The sequence below is a fragment of the Charadrius vociferus genome, unplaced genomic scaffold (assembly GCF_000708025.1).
Source record: "Charadrius vociferus isolate BGI_N301 unplaced genomic scaffold, ASM70802v2 scaffold111, whole genome shotgun sequence".
NCBI lineage: Eukaryota > Metazoa > Chordata > Aves > Charadriiformes > Charadriidae > Charadrius > Charadrius vociferus.
Genome location: NW_009647046.1, coordinates 3194991 through 3214522, shown reverse-complemented (window position 1 = coordinate 3214522; position 19532 = coordinate 3194991). Strand labels below are relative to the sequence as shown.

The following is a 19532-nucleotide window of genomic DNA, read 5'->3' as shown; positions in this document are numbered from 1 at the left end:
AAGCAGTAGTCTTTTCTATAAAATGCTCTATAAATTGCAGAACTCTTATTTAGCAGCCCTTCTTTGGTGATGCTCCTAAAGCATTGCTGAAAATACGCATTTACTCCTATTAAATGAGATATTTTAAATAGAAGTTTCGGATGTGCATAGTCATTAAAGATTATATGGTGTTTTCTGCATGAACAGGGCTATTAGCCCCTTTGTTCTGCTAAGCTTCAATTTGTATAAAGAGTGTACCGTGCTGCAAGTTCAGTCTTTGCTTAAAGATTGAACGCTCAGTAGAGTAACCTTGTGCACGGCAGCTGCTCATGCTCACTGACCTTAGACTGACGTTTCTGTGATGAGCAGCAGCGTGTTCCGTAAATACACGATGTTTGACAAGCTGCTTCAGGCTGATTAGCTGTCTCAAAACAAAAACAGCAACAGGAATTAAGAGTGAATTAATACTTTGAAGGCTTTTGAGCAAAAAGTAGAATTAATGCTGCTAATTAAGACATTCCTCCCCACGGTCTCTATATGATTATTAACCTACACGTGAAGAAACTGAGAGACAGAAAAATTGTGATTTATCTCAGGCCATGTGACATGATGGTGGCAGAAATCTGATTAGTGCCTTGGCCTGCCTCGCTTCACGCACTGTGCAAGTTCATTGTATTGCTGGAAACAATTGTAATTTGAAAAACAAGGCAGTGTGAATGTGGGAGCTAAGTATGTGTTGTCAGAGCTTTCAAGAGAAGCAAACAGAGAATTTCGGTCTATCCCTTGGCAAAAATCGATCTTTTCAGTTGGTTGCAGGTAAATTGGTAGCTGTACAGGTTTACTACAAGTATTATTTGTTGGAAGTAAAGAAGCAGTGTAGCCTGTTCCAGCAATGGTTTATGGTACAGATTTCAATATCTGCTGTAATACTGTTTTCAGAATTTCAGACTCAGGAAGAAATTTGGCTTGGTTTTGACCAGTACTGATCACTGAAGATCCATTTTTTCTGAAGCAGAGGCTGCCATGTCTGATAGATAGCTCGGTATAGAATCCAGTCAGTGTGGTGTTGGGGTGTTTTGGGGTTTTTGTTTGTTTTTTTAATTAAGGTAGCAAAAATGGAGAACTTCTACCCAGTTTTACATGTGAACCCCCTTTGTTGTTTCTTTTCTAGTATCTTTTGCACTGACCAGATAAACTATGCATGCAAGTTTATACCTCACACCCATGCTGTGAAGTTCTTAGCATGTTAGGATTTTGACAGGCAGAGGCCTTTGGTGTTTATTATTTCTCTTGAGGTACCCCTAATGGCAAAATATTTTGAAATCTTGAAATCCAAATGAAAGCTGAAGGAAGATTTAATTCCCATGCCTGTGCTATATTTCAGATAGCCATATGCAATGGACACTGATCTCAGTTCCCAGGACAGGAAGGACCTGGACAAGTTCATCAAATTTTTTGCTTTAAAGGTAACTTTTGCTCCTGTGGGCAAATGACTCTTATTTCTTATTTAATAAAAGCCATACTTGCTGTGGGTAGAGTAACAGGGGTTGGGGTTTGGGGTTGGTTTTTTTTTTTGTTTTTGCTAAAGACCAAAGCAAGAAAAGCTGATGGCTAGCTCAGGTTCTGAACTGAGGGCTCTGCTGAGCTCAAAACACAAGTATGTTTCTTTTCCTTTCTATTCCAGACGGTACAAGTAATTGTCCAGGCCCGACTTGGAGAGAAAATCTGTACCCGATCATCATCTTCCCCAACAGGCTCTGACTGGGTAAAGTCATGGTTTTTAAAGCAACTCCATGACGGTTGGGGTATTTCTGTGTGTGCATATGTGCATGCGTGTTGAGAACACAATGTAGTTGTTATAGTCTTGTGCAGGCTGTAATAACTATTCATAGAATAACTACTATATTCAATTATGCTCATTGGTGTTTGGGTTTTTTTTGTTGTTGACATGCAACATGTCACTCTGGGCTCTTAAGAGCTGATTAGAGGAGAGAGAAATGATACCTCTCAGCAACTCCTGCCAGCTAAGGCGCGTTTCCAAGATCTGGGGGTGGGGTGATGAGTTCTTTTCTGTCAGAAGTTTGCAACTCTGCAATTCAGGACTTTTTAAGTAATGGGTTTTATCAAAATTGAAGAGACTCAAGGTACTCTGGGGGTGAAAATTGAACTCAAGTGAGGGAAAAGGAACACCACTTTTATGGCAGGATCAAGAAAAACATTTGAATTAGCAGCCAAGGAAATGTTTGCAAATATGAAAAGCCTGAGCCCATCTGGGAATTTTCTGTTTCATAAATATTTCAGTGGACACTGACCTAGTATGTTATATATGGGTCTATGAGTCTGTCTGCAGTGTACCATTAGGCAGCTTTTCAAAGAAATAAAAAAAATAGCATCATCTCTCTCATTCTGCAGTTCAATTTAGCAATCAAAGATATACCAGAAGTTACTCATGAAGCAAAGAAAGCCCTGGCAGGACAACTACCTGCTGTTGGACGGTCTATGTGTGTGGAGATTTCTCTCAAAACCTCAGAGGTGAGAACTGAGTCAAAATAGATAAGTGTTTTGGTTTGGTTTTGTTTTGGTGTTTGGTTTTGGTTTTTTTTTTTTTTTTTACTTTAATCACCTACCAAAGCTCCTGCCCTGTAGTCCAAGACATTGTGAAAATATATTCACTTATGAAGTTAGGTAGTACGCTAATGAAAAGAAATGTATTGTCTAACAGAAGCAGTTCACTGCAAATACCTGAGGCCAAACATACAAATTATACAGCAGCAAAATTTAGTTTCTTAGCCCATAAAGAGCTTAGCCACTCTGAGGAAGGTATTCCCTGAGGTGTTCTAGTTGTGCAGTGAGACTTCCAGTGCACCTCTTTCTATTGTTGCATTACAAGAAAATGGGAGCCACGAGAAACATGTTCATTGAGAGGTATGGCTATAGCTGATCATTAATAAGACGTGACAAGGTTTGTGTTCTGAAATGAACCTTTGTTTTCTGTCCTTTCTGTGATCCAGGGGGACTCCATGGAGCTGGAAATTTGGTGTCTAGAAATGAATGAAAAGTAAGTGCATTCTTCACACTCTGTGTTTGTGTGTGTGTACATACGTTTTAGCTGATGAAGTGGGGAAGTGTGCACAGTCCTTGGTGATGAATCAGCACATACTGGCCATGCAGCCTGGGACACTTCAGAGGGAAATCCCCTCTTTGTCTAGTGCAGCAGTCAAATTGTTTTAATATTGGTGTCAAGCAAAGAAACTACGAATTTTATTCCTTCTTCATTCTTCCATTACAAGTAGTATGGCTCCTCAGATACAAGAATTCATATACTCAGTAACTACAAATCTTTTTAATACTGAAAAGATATTTCTATCTACTAGAAGGCTGCAGGGCCTTTTTCAGCAATTACCTCTACAACAGATGACTAGATTGAAGTAGGACTCTTAGCTGGTTGGTCAGTAACAGTTAGCCACACTGGGGCTTTATTTTATCACTTTGGCAATAAAACTGACATAAACCAAAACAAGTCTGGGCCAATTTAAAAAACAAAAACAAACCCACAAACCCCCTTACTTGAGAAAAAAAGACTAATTTTTCCCTTTGTGATCTGTAGATGTGACAAAGAAATCAAAGTTTCATACACCGTATACAACAGGCTGTCTCTGCTGCTGAAGTCTTTGCTTGCTATAACCAGGGTAACTCCAGCCTACAGACTCTCAAGGAAACAAGGCCATGAATACGTAATACTGTACAGGTAAAGTGCAATATGAAATCCCTCATTTGAAATACAAACAGCAGAGACTCTAGACTTGGACAGTGCAGCTGTAAGAGTGATAAAAAGGGATGAATGATATAAACTCAAATTATTTGGATTTAACTACTACTGATCAGTGAAAGAAGAGAACTTTGGGCTGTATATCACCTTGTAGCCTCCATCTGAGCCTTCAAAAGAAAAAGTAAGCACAGGCTGTGAAGTATTGTTGTTTGCCTACCATGTTGAGAAGAGCATAAAAGTTCTACATGCAAGCACTGGTTAAACTGCTTATTAGCATGCAGTTGTTCGGTCTGGCCTGTATTTGATAAATGCCTGTCCATGTTGCACATAACTGCATTGCATATGTTTGCAGTATAGATTCAGATTCTCTCCTGCTATTCCATTTTAAAAGATGTATCCTCAGCTCCACTTCCTGTAGGTCTTGCAGTTTACTTTTCCAAATACCGAGTTCAACTCTGTGTAGCCTGTGAGATCTGACTGCCTGGCGGTTCATGGTTATCACCTTCCAGTCTTTGGTTTTGGCTTTGAGAAAAGTCTTTGACATGTTTGCGTAGCTAATTTAGGTAATTCTAAATCTCAGATTTGTTATCATTTGCACAGGTGAGAACTTTAAAAGAAATCCCAGCCATTTCTTCACTTTTGCTTCCATTGCTGGTTTGGTATATACTTAAGAGAAGACCTCTTTTTACAGCACAGTTATTCTTTGATGTTGTGTACTAAGTATCAGCTTTTTCGCTCAGACCTTTCTGTGAAGTTTCTATCAGTTCACATTTTTGCTCTGAACTGTAGACTTGCCACAGAGACTTAAAAAAACTTTAAGAAATTTCTGATTATACTACCATTTTCTTTTCTTTTTTACTTCCTCTGAAGTACCTGGAAGGTTTTTTGAGATGGACGTTCTAGACTCTACTTTCTGTTTTTTTTCTAAAGAGGAAAAGCGGTTCCAACCTTTCAATTCATAAAATTAAATAAGGAATAAGGATATGTATAGCATTATGTCCCCACTGGACCTAATACCTTCTCTTTTTCCTTTTCCTGCAGAATATATTTTGGTGAAGTGCAACTGAGTGGCTTGGGAGAAGGTATGGTTAGGCAACACACACAAACTAGAGCGGAACTGTTTTCCATACTGGCGAGCCTTTTGTTACTATTCCCAAGTACCACAAGGAAGATTAAGCCTGCACTTTTACACATGCATTGTCTCTGGATCTATCAGTGAAGGGTCATGTCATAAGGTGACAGATATCATGGTGGTACTTTGACAAAATCTAGAGTGATTGCCATTTTGACTCTAGTGATCAAGAAATGAAATAAGAATATAGAGATATGTTGATAAGGGGCAGGACTGGTAAAGGCGATCGTGATCTACTCAGTAACAAGCACCACTTCAGAGCAGTATTTTAGACCAAGATAGGAAGCAGTATCAGAAGTCCTGTAGATGAAGCCTACCAGAAAGGCAGCCTAGTGCTGCTGTTTTGTCATGGGGTCTATATGTGTGCTTGGAGTTCAGATTGAAAGAGATAATGGGAAACCTCAGAATAGGGCAGTATGGAACATAAATAATCAGTGAAACTGATAATCGTTCCTTAACCTTACAGGTTTCCAGACAGTCCGTGTTGGGACAGTGGGTACCCCAGTAGGCACCATCACTTTGTCTTGTGCCTACAGAATCAACCTCGCTTTCATGTCAACCAGGTGAGAAAATGTGATCATGCCAGAAACTGTTTCACAATAATGTACTATTAAACCCTCATATTACGAGTCCCTAAATCTTTCCCTTCTGCTTATCCTTTGCTGCTAAGATTCTCCTTCATGGAGAAGACTCTCTCACACTTACGTCTTGCAGAAAGGGGAGTATTTGGGTAGCCCTGAGCCAGACTCTAGAACTCCAAATTGTTGACGCATGCTTGGAGTTGCAGGGCTGAATTTTAAAGATGCTCTGGTCCCATTAAGAGACACAAGTGTTTTCTGTGAGGGCGCCATGAATTGGGATGAGAGTAGAGAGTAAAAGCAGTTTTACCAATAACACCATTGCTTGTTGCCTTGCAGGCAGTTTGAGAGGACCCCTCCTATCATGGGGATTATCATTGATCATTTTGTGGACCGTCCCTATCCCAGCTCTTCGCCCATGCATCCCTGCAATTACAGGTGAGGAAATACTGAGTTGAAGTCATGGTCCATGGTGGAGGCAGAAATTAAGCCCAAATACAGAGCCTTTTCCACTACCTGCTAACTGCATGGGAAGGAAGACTGGAGGACTAGTGTCAGTTATATTGGCATGATTGAGCATATATGAGGAAGGGTGTTATTTTTCTCCTCATGTCTAGAAGTCTGAGTGCAGCAAGCCCCACTATCTTTCAAAATTCCTTACAGAAGCACTTGGACACGAAAGATGTTTAACCTTGGCTGCCTTTGGGAATTTGAAAGTGTAACAGTTAATCCTTCTGTAGAACTACATGTCCAGAGGCACATACCTCCAGGTATTTCCACTGGGGAAAGATAAGAGTTGAATTTCTCTTTGTAGATGAGAGTTTTTTGTCTTCTTAAAATGCATGTGAGGGCACTCAGATTGGGACCAGTGATATTGTTTGACAATGGTTCTATAAACAACAAAGCCAGTAGCATTAGCTGGTATAACAAAATCTGTAGTTAAAAATACACAGAGGGAAGTGTTTCTTTTTGGGGGTTGAAGAGGAACGTCTGGGGAAAATTAAAGTTTCCGTACCCTGTTTTCCTCAGTTCTGCCAGGTAGATTATGAGCCCTTCATAATTCTGCTTTCAACTCCACCCAAATACTCTCAAGCTCCCTGCAGTGCTTGTCCCAGTGTGTTTTACTATTTGTTTGTTTTAAGGAACACTTCCAGTAATGAAACTTTTCTTGCTACTTTAGAGCTGGTGAGGACAATGGTGCAATATACCCCTCAGTAGAAGATTCCCAAGAAGTGTGTACCACGTCTTTTTCCACTTCTCCTCCGTCTCAGGTAAGAGAAACCAGGCTCTTTTTACTCCTAGATACAACAATCACTGTTAGGGTAGTGTGCACACTCCTACATCAACTACTGTGCAAACAGGCAGCCTCCTGCTGCCAATTAAAATTTAATGTGTGTTATTTATATCGTTACACTCTGAGTAAAACTTAGCTAGATGCTAATTTCAAGAAAATGCTAGGGGACTAGAAAGACTGAATTTCCGAGAAAGATTAAAAGAACCTACTCCGGTAGCTGGGCTGAGATGTGCTTGAAGAGGATAGCAGTGTGCTTACACATTCACTTACCAATACCACAAGAAAAGGAATTCAAGAGACTGATTCCAGGCAGCATAAGTAGAGTTAACAGACTGACATCAACAAAGAAACACTGAAATATCAGGAAAATGCTTATGGCACAGTCATATTTTCTGCATTGCAGAAGGGAAAAGCAGGAAAAAGACAAAAGCTGTATTTGTTGGGCCATCTAAAACTAGCTGGGGCAGGAGGAATAAGTATCAGCAAACAAATTGGGTCATATTTTTGAACTAGGGACTTAATACTCTGTGCTTCCACCTACATGCAAATTCATTTAAGTTTCAATTTTAAAATAGATAGATAATAGTTTCTTTCTGAATTTCAAAAAAAAAACCAGAAACTCCAATTCCTTCTTCTTTTACTGTCTTTATATATCTGACTCCACAGTTCTGTATTTTGAAGACTTGGCCAGATTTGCTGTTTTCCTATAGCTTTAAGTACTCGAGAATGTCCTGCCTTGTTGTCCATCCAAGCAGATGGCTCTACTGAACTTTAAACACAATCTAAAGACTCTAAATCTCTTCTGCTGTGGCTATAAAACATAGAATGAAGTATAATTGGAATGCTGATCCAAACTGAAAGAATTTGCTCTGGGTCTTTCTACTGCTTCAGAGGAATTAGCATGACTGGTGTAGCAGAATGTATTCTACTTTGTGAATGAGCTAGAAATGAGCTTTTCTTAGGAAACATTTTTGTGCCAAGTAGATTTTGGGTGACAGGGCATCAGGCAATGTTGAACTAATCAGCCAGCACTCATGGTAAGTCTGATGGAATAAAGCTTTTCTCATTCTGCGGTACACAGCTCAGGAGATGAGTTTGTGGCTGAGTTGTGTCCTGCATTTTCACAAAACTGGTTAAATGCAAAAGGGTTCCTTAGGAGATTTCCACTGGCTTGCTCATGCCAGTGTTACTTAACAGTGATAGTGTATGTAAATACATTGAAGTTGACATTTCCCCAGGGGACGTGAAGCTTTGCTGTCATTGAGGGGAAAAGCTTTATGAAACCAGATGAACCTTGAGGACTCATATTAAGTGTGAGCCTACGCTCTTGCTGTTCCTGTGGCTCATAGTTGCCATATGCTGTGCGCTTATTTATAAAGCAACTGCCAGTCTTTGTTACCACAGTTAGAATTGTAAGGCTGTCTTGGCAGAGTGGTCTCTGAAGTAAATTAGAGGGAGAAGAAAAAGCCAATTTCTTTCTCCAGCTTTCTATATACTACTTAATGTGTAGGAAAATACTGGGAAATGTGTGGTTCTGCAGGCAAATTGTCCAAATCTCTGCCCGCCTTCCCAGTAGAAATGAGGCCTAGCCTGCATGATATAAGGAAATTAGTGTTACCTTCTCCCCTATGAAGCTTGCACAGCATGTCTGTGTGTGTTGTGGAGTAGCCCAAAATTCAGGAGAAAGTCTGGCCGTGGGTAATGCCTAGAAATGAAGGTTTCATAAAACTGAAAACTATTGGTAGGAAAATGATTGGGAGAAGGTAGGGACTGAACGAGGTTTGGATTGTCCTTGTTGCATTAGTACCCTCTGTGAGACAGTGTTTACTTCTGGACCATCACTCCTCTTGAAGGAGTTCTCTCTTCATATCAATGTGTTCGAATTGTACATTAGTCTGGGTCCCCTTTATTCTAAGCATGCAGTGCAGACCTGCCAAGATATGATGCTTCAGAATACTGGAAGATTAGGACTGCATATGGATGGAGAGTATTGAAATACATGTCATTTGTACATTCTGAAAAAAAAAAAAAAATTACTCTTGGCTTTTCTGGTATCCACTCAGCCTTCTCCATGCTAATTGGCTGGTACCAATTCTAATTAGCTGTGGAACAGAGTCTCTGGCAGTTACTTTCTGTCAGTGTTCACTGAAGTCCAAAATATTACCTGTGATGAATAGTTCACCGAGATTGGAAAACAGTCAATTCTTTACAAAATGAACGGGCTTCTGGTAATACTGAGACTTCTGCTTTATGTATAGGTGTGGCTGCTGCAGCCAAAACCTCTTCACTAGCATTCAGTTCATCCAACTCTTTATAGTTCTCCTCTGAAGTCCTTCTCTCTCTTTCTCTCTCTCCCTCTCCCTCCCTCCCCCCTCTCTCACTCTCTCTCTTTTCCTTGTTTCCTCTGTGTGTCTGTGCACAGTGTGTTTTTACTGTCACAAAGGCACACTTTCAGACCCCTCCTCCTGTGGTGACGGACACCTTGAAGGTCCCAGTGATGGGACTGGCCTTTTCACATCAAGTGAGTTATCAACAGAATATGCTATACATGGCCAGATATAGTTCTAGCATGACAGACAAATACAGGAAAGTACAAATTTGACAATGTGGAATGTTTGTTGTGTATGGGAAAGGCTGGTGAACCCAAATTGGGCCAGGCACAGTATTGAGACAGGCTGCTTAAGTGCCTTTGCAGATGAAGGTCTCCCAAAGACAGGACAAGCACCCCTGAATAAACAACAGCTGTTGCAAGGATTAATTGTTAGTGAAAGACACAAGTAGTAAGGCACAGTGCTGACTGTTTTCTCTTAACAGCCAGAGTCCCTAGAATCTGCACAGTCGTTAGTTAGAACTTTTCCTAGGTTAAAGCAGAGGAGGAATTTGAAGGAGGAGGGGGAAAAAGAAACAAACAAAAGGAAACAAAAATCTCACTTCATCTGTCTTCCTGGCTACAAGTGACACCTTATAAAGATCTGAATTATTGTTCTTTGTTCATATCTCGCAGGTTTGTCTAAAGTCACATTCCTCATGTTTGTGCAAGTCTCTTAAAACAGAGGACAGAGAAATATTAAAAAAAAAAATAGGAATGCTTAGCTACCACAGAATTGCCAGAGGATTTTTAAAGGCAGGTGGAGAATGAAGCAGTGTGAGGTTAGAAGGTTTACAGTTCTAATGCTAGCAATGACTGTACAACAGGACTTGGAAAAATGGTTAAAGAATGGAGAAGCATGGCTGTAGATACTGAAGATTTCTTAAACAGAGGTAATATCAGTGGCAACAGTCCCTAGGAATCCTTAAGAGCCTTCTACAGAAACATGAGTGTAAAGTAATCTTGAAAGCAATACGAGCTCTTCAAAAAGAGTCAAGCTGGCTGGATACCTCTAGGAGCAAAACATGTGACAATATTATGCCTGCTCTTCTCTAAGAAGAGATTGTTCCATTCAGCTTAACTAGCCTCATGTGAACACAAGTACTGTTGATCATTCAGACCCCTGTAAACTATGTCAGCATTGGTGCTGCTGGATTATGACAGGCAGACCTCAAAGACGTGTTCCTCTTGAGGTCAAGCAAGACACAACAGGAAAGTTTTGTTTAATCCAACCAGCTAGATTTCTACTTAGGGTGTCTAGGGAACTTTTCCTGGGCTCTGCTGCTTCCAGCACTTCATTCCTAAAGCAATCTCGTAAGGGTTTGCTTCCCAGTTCTCTTTACCTAGCATAGTTATGGGACTCTGTATTCTTTGGCTGAGGGTATTTGAACAGGCCCTGAAGATCACCTGTTTTAACATGCAATGGGAAAGTATTGAAACAGTTGATAATCAGTTGCTTTGGGGGAAAAATATTAAATATTAGCTCTTTACTAACTTGATGACGGCATTCATGCTTTTTCCAGTATGTGAACAGGGCTGTAGAGCAGAGCATCCCTGTGACTGGATGTCAGTCATACCTTGAACAGCCTTTCCCTGTACGCATAGGAAACCAGTCATGTTTTCTTGTGAAGGCCCAGACTCAGTCCCCTACAATAAGAACTTTTTAGAATGAAAATCTAGCATCCTTGTGCCAGCCTGAAATGCCTCTGACTTTTCCTGTTCCTTCTTCAGTGACTGATGATTATTCAGACTGTGGGGCATTCCCCTTCCCCTTCCTTTCTCCTCTCCCTTTGCCCCTCTTGTTTTTTCTCTTCTTTCTTAGCTTTCCAGCTCTCGTCTTTCCTATCAGCCTGCTGCCCTGGGAGTTGGATCAGCTGACATGGGGTATCCGGTACTCTTTGCTGGTGGCTTGAACGCTGCACACCCTCACCAGGTACTTGTAGAGGGTAGAACAAGCGTGGCTCGTATTGCAACCATTACATATCACTTGTATGTGTGACAGAGGCCTTGAAACTAGTGCATGCATAGGTATCCTGTCTTTCAGGAATGAAAAGAATCTAGGGTAAATATAGAGAAAGCACAACTGGCACAGGTGCTGGGAATCGGCTCCTCAGCATCCTTGACTTTGGGGTAGGGGTCATGTGGAGAAACTATGCCAAGAGAGAAGGCACCAGACCTGCTTGCCTGCACCAGCATGTCACGGATTCCAAACTACGGCTGCCTTACAGAGCCGCAGCCCCCCCTATAGCTGTCCAAACACAGCACTGTAGCCTAGACATAGGATACACTGACAGTCCATATTAGCTTAACTTGTCTGATGAACGGATGTAAAGTTGACACAAGTTTTTCCTGCCTGTGACGTTGCTTCTACACCAGAGTTTTGCTGACACAGTGATGGTAGCAAAGAGGGTATGATTCCCCCCCCTCCATGAAGCAGAGGACCTATGGCCACAGAGCTTTGCAGTGTAAAACAAGCCTGAAGTGGAGAGGAGTGGAATAGGAAGGGAATAAAAAAAAAGAGTTTGTACTGTGGTGATCGCCTGCTTGACACCTCTCTCGGCCTTATGCATGGCTAGAGCCCAATCATATGCCAAAACCCCTACAACTAGTCCCGAAATGATGGGATCTGCTCTGTATTGCACTGTGGTGTTGGCCTGATTTTGAGATCTCTAACTTGACCATTCCTCTCCATCTCAGTTGATCGGTCCAGGCAAAGAGGGGGGAGTTCCCCCAATTCCTAGCCAGCCAGCACACGGCACTCAAGCTGACCAAGAGAGGATGTGCACCCCGCTGGATGGAGTCCACTACTCAGCAGCTACTCCTTCTAGTAGGTAGGTTGGTTTTAGATCATCCACCGCTTGTCTAGCCCATTTATAATCCTGTTAAGATAAAACTGTGTTTTCCCCTTTTTAGCTATTATTTGTAGCATAACTACTGCCTTTCCATCCCCAAAACCAACTAGCAGCTTTCTCAGATTGGGGCTTTTTCAGCCTTTCTCCAGCGACCCTCACCCATCTACTTACACCTGCTAGTCACTGTAACATCCTTGCAGCTTCTGTCAACTTTATTATCAATTTTTTCTTTTTTGAATCTCTCTACTGTTTTTGCCAATTGTAAAACAACAAAATGAAGTAAGTTCACAAATCAGTCTTAAATTCTCCAGAGACTTAATGTGAATTGTTACCGAAAACAGTTGTAGTTACTGCAAATCTGTTCACTATTTTATTAAGAACCTTTAGGCACAAAGTTACTTGAAAGGAAACAATGCAACCTCAAACTGTCTTAAATCACCTCCTTCTCAGCTAATTAAATCCCTGGGGGGGGGTTGTGGGTTTTTGTATTGGTCACCATATTTATTTCTTGTGAAGTCTCTCTTGGGGTCACATAGTTCTGAGTCAAGTATCTTAAGCAGAGATTTTGCTATGAGGAAACCAAAACTCACAGTTGCACCAGTACTTTCCTGGGTATGCTAAGTAGTCCTTTTGCCAGAAGACTCAACCATTTCTTTTGTTTTAAAGTTCTGAATACCTGAGGTAGGAATAAAACAGGTCATAGAAATGACTAATAGCCACGCAGTGAATTAATCGTACTGGCAGTGGCTATTGTGAGGTATTACACTGCTGCCTTTGTAACCTGAGCGACAGACAGAATTGTGGTTCTTGCCCTCAGCTCCTGACAGATCTGTGAGTGCTGTGTTACTGAAAAAATAATAGTCATGAACAGAAGTGTTGTGAACATGTGCATTCTGAAGTTAAAAGTCCATCTCCAAAAAGAAAAGCCTGTTTCAGCTGGCAGCAACTTTTCATTCAACTAAATAGTTTTCTTCCAGCTTTAAACAGAAATCTGATTCCACAAGTGTCCCTCTCCCCTTTTGTAATCATGACTGAGGAGGCAGGTGTAGTACAAGGAGAGAGATTTTTGTTGTCCTTCTTCCAATGCTAGGATTAAACCCAGAAAAATGAAGGGGTCTTGTAAAGCATGTGATTTGTCTCTATTGTTTGTGCCATGAGTGACTAATTAGCATATTTTCCTCCCCCAGCGAGGACACAGAAACAGTATCAAACAGCAGTGAAGGGAAGTGTGGCTCCCCACATGACCTTTTAGAGACCATCTTTATCCGCAAGGTGGGAGCTTTTGTCAACAAACCCATTAACCAGGTAACTAGCAGTAGATCTTCTCAGAGCACACCATAATACCTTGCTTCTCCCATCTGTTCCTACAAAGAGGAGCAAAAAACACCCCAATGCTAGGGCAACCCTGGAGACTGAGTGTGCATATTCTTGCCTCCTACATTTCCCTACAGAGTTTCGTCACAGGGATATTTTTCATAAAATCCTTTTGGGATGTGACAGCCATTGAATTTGTCCCGCTTTGCCAACACCCTATTTGGGTATGGAAGACTTCATACACCACTTGGGTCTCTCAATGATCTGCAGCTACCACAGGTTTATAAACTGGGGAAGCTGGTACCAAGCCTCCCTTCCTTGAAGGAACATGCAGTAGACAGTTAATCACAAGTAAGCAAGCATTTAAGCTCAGCTAGGGCAGCTTAGAGATCTGCCCAGCTCCTAGAGCTGCTCTTCAAAATAAGTTTTTTAAGCCCTTTTCTAGGCCTTTTGGATGGATGAAGGGGAATTGTTTGAATTTATACAAGATGCATATAAGCAATCCCACCTCAGGGTATGTATCTGCATTAGGTCAGCTGAGTACAATCTCCCTATTTTATGCCTTTTAAATGAGGTTGTCAGCCTCCTGCCTAACTGCTGACATGATCTGGGGCAATTTAGAGCAGGTCTGACAAAGACTTTCAGTATCCTTTTCTGTGCTGGGTAAGCAGAGCGTCTTAGTGAAATTCTGTTTGCTGAATCTCCTCAGGTGACCATGGCCAACTTAGACATTCCTTTTGCCATGTTTGCTCCCAAGAATGTTGAGCTGGAAGATAACGACCCCATGGTAAGCCTCTTCCAGAGGTATAATATGTGCCTTCTCAGCATCCCTTATACAACATCCATGCTGTTCCCTACCTTGAATACACTTTGTTTTTTGAGCAAAGAACTAGTTATTCAGATTTGTTTGGTTTCAAGAAATCTCCAGTGTTGAGTCTTGGCCTCTCTAGATACGCAAATAACAGTACGTGTTTGCTGCCCCTGCTGTAGCATGTGCTTATTGTCCAGCCTCCTAACTACCCCCACGCTGTCAAAATACACAGACAGATATGATCGTAAGATCAGTACTCACCATCTTTGATTTCCTGGGCAGGTCAATCCTCCTGACTCCCCAGAAACTGAATCTCCTCTACAAGGCAGCTTACACTCAGAGGGCTCCAGTGGCAGCAGCACAGGGAACACCCATGATGACTTTGTTATGATTGACTTTGTAAGTACCCTCATCTGTGCTCTCACATAACACCTGCATCTTAGATGGGCTCCAGGTGCCGGTACAATGGCAAGTTATGTAAGAGTGGGTTTCGGGGGGGGTGGAAAAGACCCACGATTCACAGTTCCAAACTAGAGCTCAACAGTCTCAACACTGCAAAGACACTGATGCTCAGAACCGACAGCTACAAATTAAATACTCTTTCAGTTCCCTACCAGCACCTGGGTTTGGTGTCCTTTCTCTAATGCCTGCAGAAGCCAGATTCCACGGAAATGCTGTCTTCCAAGTGCTCAGGCAAGCACAGATCTTGGCTGCTCTTCAGTCATTTAATACGCGTTATTGCAGCAACAGTTGTAATGCCAGGATGTTTACTGATAGCAGCTAATGACTTTACTTGAGATTATGGCAAAAGGGAAGCCAGTGTCTCTGAAGGGGAATTAACAGCAGCATCTTTGATTCTAGAAACCAGCATTTTCAAAAGATGACATTCTTCCAATGGACCTGGGGACATTTTACCGTGAGTTTCAGAACCCCCCTCAACTCAGCAGCCTCTCCATTGACATTGGAGCGCAGTCTATGGCAGAGGACTTGGTATGGAACCCTGAAATTTCTGTTTGTGGGAATCATATGTTCTTTATAATGCTCTCCCTAGGTTGAAAAGAGTCATATCCTCATAGAATCACAGAATAGTTTGGGTTGTAAGGGACCTTTAAAGCTCATCTAGTCCAGACCTTTAAAGGTCCATCTAGTTCCTCACTAATATGTTCCAGACAAATGCAAATTTGTTTGTGGCACACCTGAGCCTCTGGAACTCGTATGTTTATCTTCAGGCAGAAAGTTGCTGTCACATGCTTGCTGTGGCTGTCATTCAAACCCCCAAAGCTAATCCTGCCTCTGGTGTGTCAGACTTAGTGGCAAGCTAGGTCTGATCGTGCAGCCTGAGCAGAGGTAATATCCTGGCATGGCTGGTGAAAGTCATGTCTGGGTGAGTGCGGTATTGGGCTTGCAGGCATTGTAACATGCTGTGGGGAAAAATGAATACAAAAGGCTAAGAGCTTCAAGTGGCTTGATGAAGGCAGTGACTTGAGCGGGTTATTATGGTGCAGCTGGTGGCGCAAATTGCACAAGGTGAGGCCCCAGTGCACCTACTGTTCCTGCAGAACAAACACGCTCTGGGCAGAGTGCCCTTTTCAGGGTCATTTGCTGGACGGTGCTAGAGGACTCCTGGTTTTGTGCATGTGGGAAGCGGAGCCCAGAGCAGTGGAGAGGGGTTGCATTACTCAGAAACAATTTTTTTTTGCCTTAGAGCATGTGTTTAAAGCTTCCTTTTATCTGCTGTGAGTGGGCTCTGATCTACACCCTTCTTTGCCCTTCCAGGACTCGTTACCAGAGAAGCTGGCAGTCCATGAAAAAAATGTCAAAGAGTTTGATGCCTTTGTGGAAACCTTGCAGTGAAGCTGTTTTCCAGTTTTGCTGCAGCGGTTCTTCCTCCTCGAGGCATCCTGGAGAATGACGTCAACAAGTATCTTATCGCCCCTGCTCTGCCTTTTGTCTCACTTTGACTAGTTCCTTCCATCAAGTGAGCTTGCTTTGACTGCTCTCTTCAACAGCAGACACAGCTCATCTGCTGATTTTCCTCAACTACACCACCGCATAGTTCTGGACCGCTTTTCGTGCTCACAGTCAGTTTTGAATTTAAGACTTCAGTAGGGACCCAGAAAGCCAAACTCAGTCAAACTGTAACGTATGAAACTTATTTTCTCTTCAGTCTCTGTTCTGTGTGGAGGAGCTTTGTGAAAAGTTGCCATACGCTTCCTCCAGAGGACCTACGGTGTAAGTTCCCTAGGTATATAGCTCTTGCTAACAGACTTTTTCCTACAGTCTCAGATCCTGTTAGAGCATAGAAAGCTTTGGCTTATTTCCAAGGTCTGTGAGTTCAGCAGATTCAACAGTTTTAAGTCTGGGACATCCATTCCGCAGAATGGGGCATCTCATCCTGACTTCAGTGTGAGTGCCTGGAGCCCAGGGAGAGACGTCAGCTTTGGGACCTGTGTAATACAAGTTACCTTTGTTTTCCCGCTTCTGAGGAGCTGGGTCTCTACAGTCATTTCGTGTGAGGCCTTCTGTTATGCTGACTGATAAGCAGGAATGAAACTACAGAAGCGCTTTCGACACTTCCTTCCTGAGTGTACCGATACTTGGCCATGCTGAGTTTACCAGTGTTGACTGTTGGCAAGCCTGCACGTAGCAGCTGTGATGATGCTGAATTCATAATCTCTGCTTTTGAAATGTAACTGTAAATAGTAGGAATCCTATTTCTTTAGGGTTATGTAACTAGGAGTCTTAGTCCAAGATTCTTTCCTCTAACCCTTGCAAACCTTCCCGCTTTATGGTTAATAGATGATCTTAAGAATCAAGAAATATTTATTGCTTTTAAAGAAACCTATATTTAAAAGATGTTCTGTTTTCATGTAGTAGTGCGGGTCATTCTGCCCTGGATCACTGCAGACAGCAAGTGTGCCATGGAACCCTGGCCAGTAAGACTGGTCTCTCTTTGCAGGAAGATATCCAAGATATTTATTTTCTAAGACAGACTTGATTATTCTAATATAATACTCAGTTTTGGGGACTATGTGTCCATTACAGCCAGTCAGGGCCCATTGATAGAGTGAAATGCACACATCAGTGTAATGGAGTGGCAGGGACTTGGTAAAAAGCTGTATTCTGATAGGCACGGATGAATTTGCAGTGTTCTTCCGCCGTTAAGAAGGCAGCTTCTTTAAAGAAGCACATTTTTTTGGGAGCTTATGGTACTTTTTAATCAGCTGGCTTTTGATTAGCTGAAATTTTATTTTTTTAATGATCTGGCTATCAACAGTGTGACTGGCTGGCAGCGCTCTATGGTTGATTTGGCTGTTGCGTGTCTCTTGCCTGATGTAAGGATGGGAGGAGAAACAGTGACACTAAAAAGAAACTTAGATAAGGTAGGTCTTCTTGTGGTTCTCTCTCCTCCTCCCACGTGTAACTAGAGTGAGCAACTGCAAGACCCCTTACTGTCCTAAACCACTTTTCTTTCTTTCTTTCTCCAGAAGTGGGGTTGTGTTGCTTCAGTACTGGAGAACCATCTTGATTTCCTTAGAGTGGCTGAGTAACCAGCCTTCTACTTAGTGCAATGCAGCAGCTTCTTCAACTTAGCTGCATTCTCAGTTGAAAGAGATTGCTAGCAGCTGACGGGGGAACCCCACCTCCACTCTAGAACACTATTTCTGTGCCACTGCTAGAGCAAGGAACCAAGTTCAGAATAGAGCTTATTGTAAGGTCAGAGCAACACAATGCTTTGAACTTAACCAGCTTTTTTGTTGAGCGATGTGTTTGGCAGGAGGCCACGTGAGCTCTAAAACTCTAGGTGAGAGCTTTATTGAAGGAAAGCTACCTACCAGAATCTTTTTAGCTTACTCAACATATTCAACTTTCCAGCAGCCTCACACAGAAATCGCTTAGCCCTTGCAAAGTAAGATGTACAAACATTTAAGAAAGCTTCCAAGATAAACAGGTCAGAAGAGGACTTAAGTTATATGGGCTTTAACAAATACTTGATTCCCACAGCCAGAACCACCTTGTTTTGCTGGTGGAGAGGGTCGCAGAAGGGTGCAGGAACACAAGGAATGAATAGATCAGCTGGCTCTCACCTCTGCTCAGGAAGTTGGTCTCTGCCACCTTGTAGGAAGTAGCTCAGAGACAGGTGGTTGCTGTCACCTTTCTCTCAACATACAGGCTGTACTTGGGAAAGTGATGTGATCTGGGCTGCAAAGCAGCAGAGATGAGGTAAAGTCCTGGTTCACACCGTGTACATGGAGAACAGACTAGGTTGAACTTCATCTAGCCAGTGCTACTGCTATCCTCTTCTCACGCTGACAAGCTGTGGAGTTGGCAGAAAGCATGCCCTTCTTGCTAATCCTGTCCGGAAGGTCCCCTGAGCCACATACTTGTGCTCATTTGTTGATGCAGTTCCTAACATGGCTACAGCTCCCACATCTCATAAGGCAGAACGTCAGTGTGGCACATTATTTTTCTACTTCAAAAGGCTGGAAATTTGCCTATGTAAGCTGCTAGTGTTGAGCTGGATGGCCATAGCAATAAAGAGATTCTCTAGGGCTGAGTTATGTGCCTCTTTTCTGGACATTCCTCAGTTTCAACACGTAGTTGCTACATCTAGGCTTTGAGTTCCCTGACCACTGCACAAATGCTCTGCGTCAGTTAAGATCTTGCTGCTGCTGTGGCCTGCCACAGGTTGTGTTATGAAGGCTGTTTATTTTAGCAGCTGTCTGCTCGATTCTATATTAAGGACAGTATGTATGTAGCTGCTGATTTACAGATACTTTGGGTGAAGGGGAAGGCTCCTAAATTGTATTGTTTTGGAAATAGTCTCCAATGTACTTTAAGTGTTCAAAGAATTTCCAATAAAACTTTTATGTAAGCAATGCTCTGTTTTGTGCTTTTCTCTGCGTGTACTGACGGGTCTGGACAGTCCCAACCTCTCAGTCTTTCTCCTCCAGGAAACAGGAGAGCTGCCTGTCAGTAAGTGCAGGATGGAGCAGGTTGCTGCCTCCAACAGAGAGGGTAAGATGCGCTGCTGTGTGTACATTTGGCAGAGTCAGCAGGATGCTGGTGAGCCTGCCTTACTGCAAGGATAGCGAGGAAAAGACAGAACGGGTGCCTGGCTGGTCCCAGATGGGGACCATGGGGAACAGTCACAGTGTTTGGCTCTGGTGACCTCCCCAGTGAGCTGGGAAACAGAATTATCTGGATGTCCCATCCCAGCCTAACTTATCTCCAAAAGAAAGGGGTGGGAAAAGGGAAGGGAAAAAAAAAAAGCCACCAGAAGAATTTGCATTGTACTTGGTTGCTACTACGTGCTTAAAAGGAGCGTGGGAATGTTTTGATCTGATAGAAGAGTTAAAAGAGACTAGTAAGATGGGGAAAAAACTCGCATGGGTATCCCGGCAGCAAGAAATGCTGGCGAAAGAGCGTGCTGT

The 19532-nt window shown here is 42.4% G+C and overlaps 1 protein-coding gene across 3 annotated transcripts; it reads left to right on the top strand.

The window, feature by feature from the left end:
- Positions 1-1376: 1376 nt before the first annotated feature.
- ATG13 (autophagy related 13) lies at positions 1377-16942 on the top strand. Of its 3 annotated transcripts, XM_009895660.1 has the most exons (17): positions 1377-1445; positions 1664-1744; positions 2392-2511; positions 2991-3037; positions 3587-3727; positions 4790-4830; positions 5347-5443; positions 5798-5896; positions 6639-6729; positions 9175-9273; positions 10943-11053; positions 11818-11951; positions 13160-13277; positions 13996-14073; positions 14380-14496; positions 14959-15087; positions 15874-16942. In XM_009895660.1, the coding sequence occupies exons 1-17, from the start codon at positions 1377-1379 to the stop codon at positions 15949-15951; spliced, it is 1650 nt and encodes a 549-aa protein (XP_009893962.1). In that variant the 3' UTR covers positions 15952-16942. The 3 variants fall into 3 exon arrangements, with proteins under 3 accessions (XP_009893962.1, XP_009893963.1, XP_009893964.1); XM_009895661.1 differs by lacking the exon at positions 9175-9273; XM_009895662.1 differs by lacking the exons at positions 9175-9273; positions 10943-11053.
- Positions 16943-19532: the final 2590 nt, after the last annotated feature.

Bases quoted from the DNA above. Each gene is read 5' to 3' on its own strand.
- ATG13 (XM_009895660.1), top strand. From the start codon at position 1,377: ATGGACACTGATCTCAGTTCCCAGGACAGGAAGGACCTGGACAAGTTC. The intron at 6,730-9,174 runs GTAAGAGAAACC...GTCTGTGCACAG, and splicing joins CCACTTCTCCTCCGTCTCAG to TGTGTTTTTACTGTCACAAA. The intron at 15,088-15,873 runs GTATGGAACCCT...TTGCCCTTCCAG, and splicing joins AGTCTATGGCAGAGGACTTG to GACTCGTTACCAGAGAAGCT.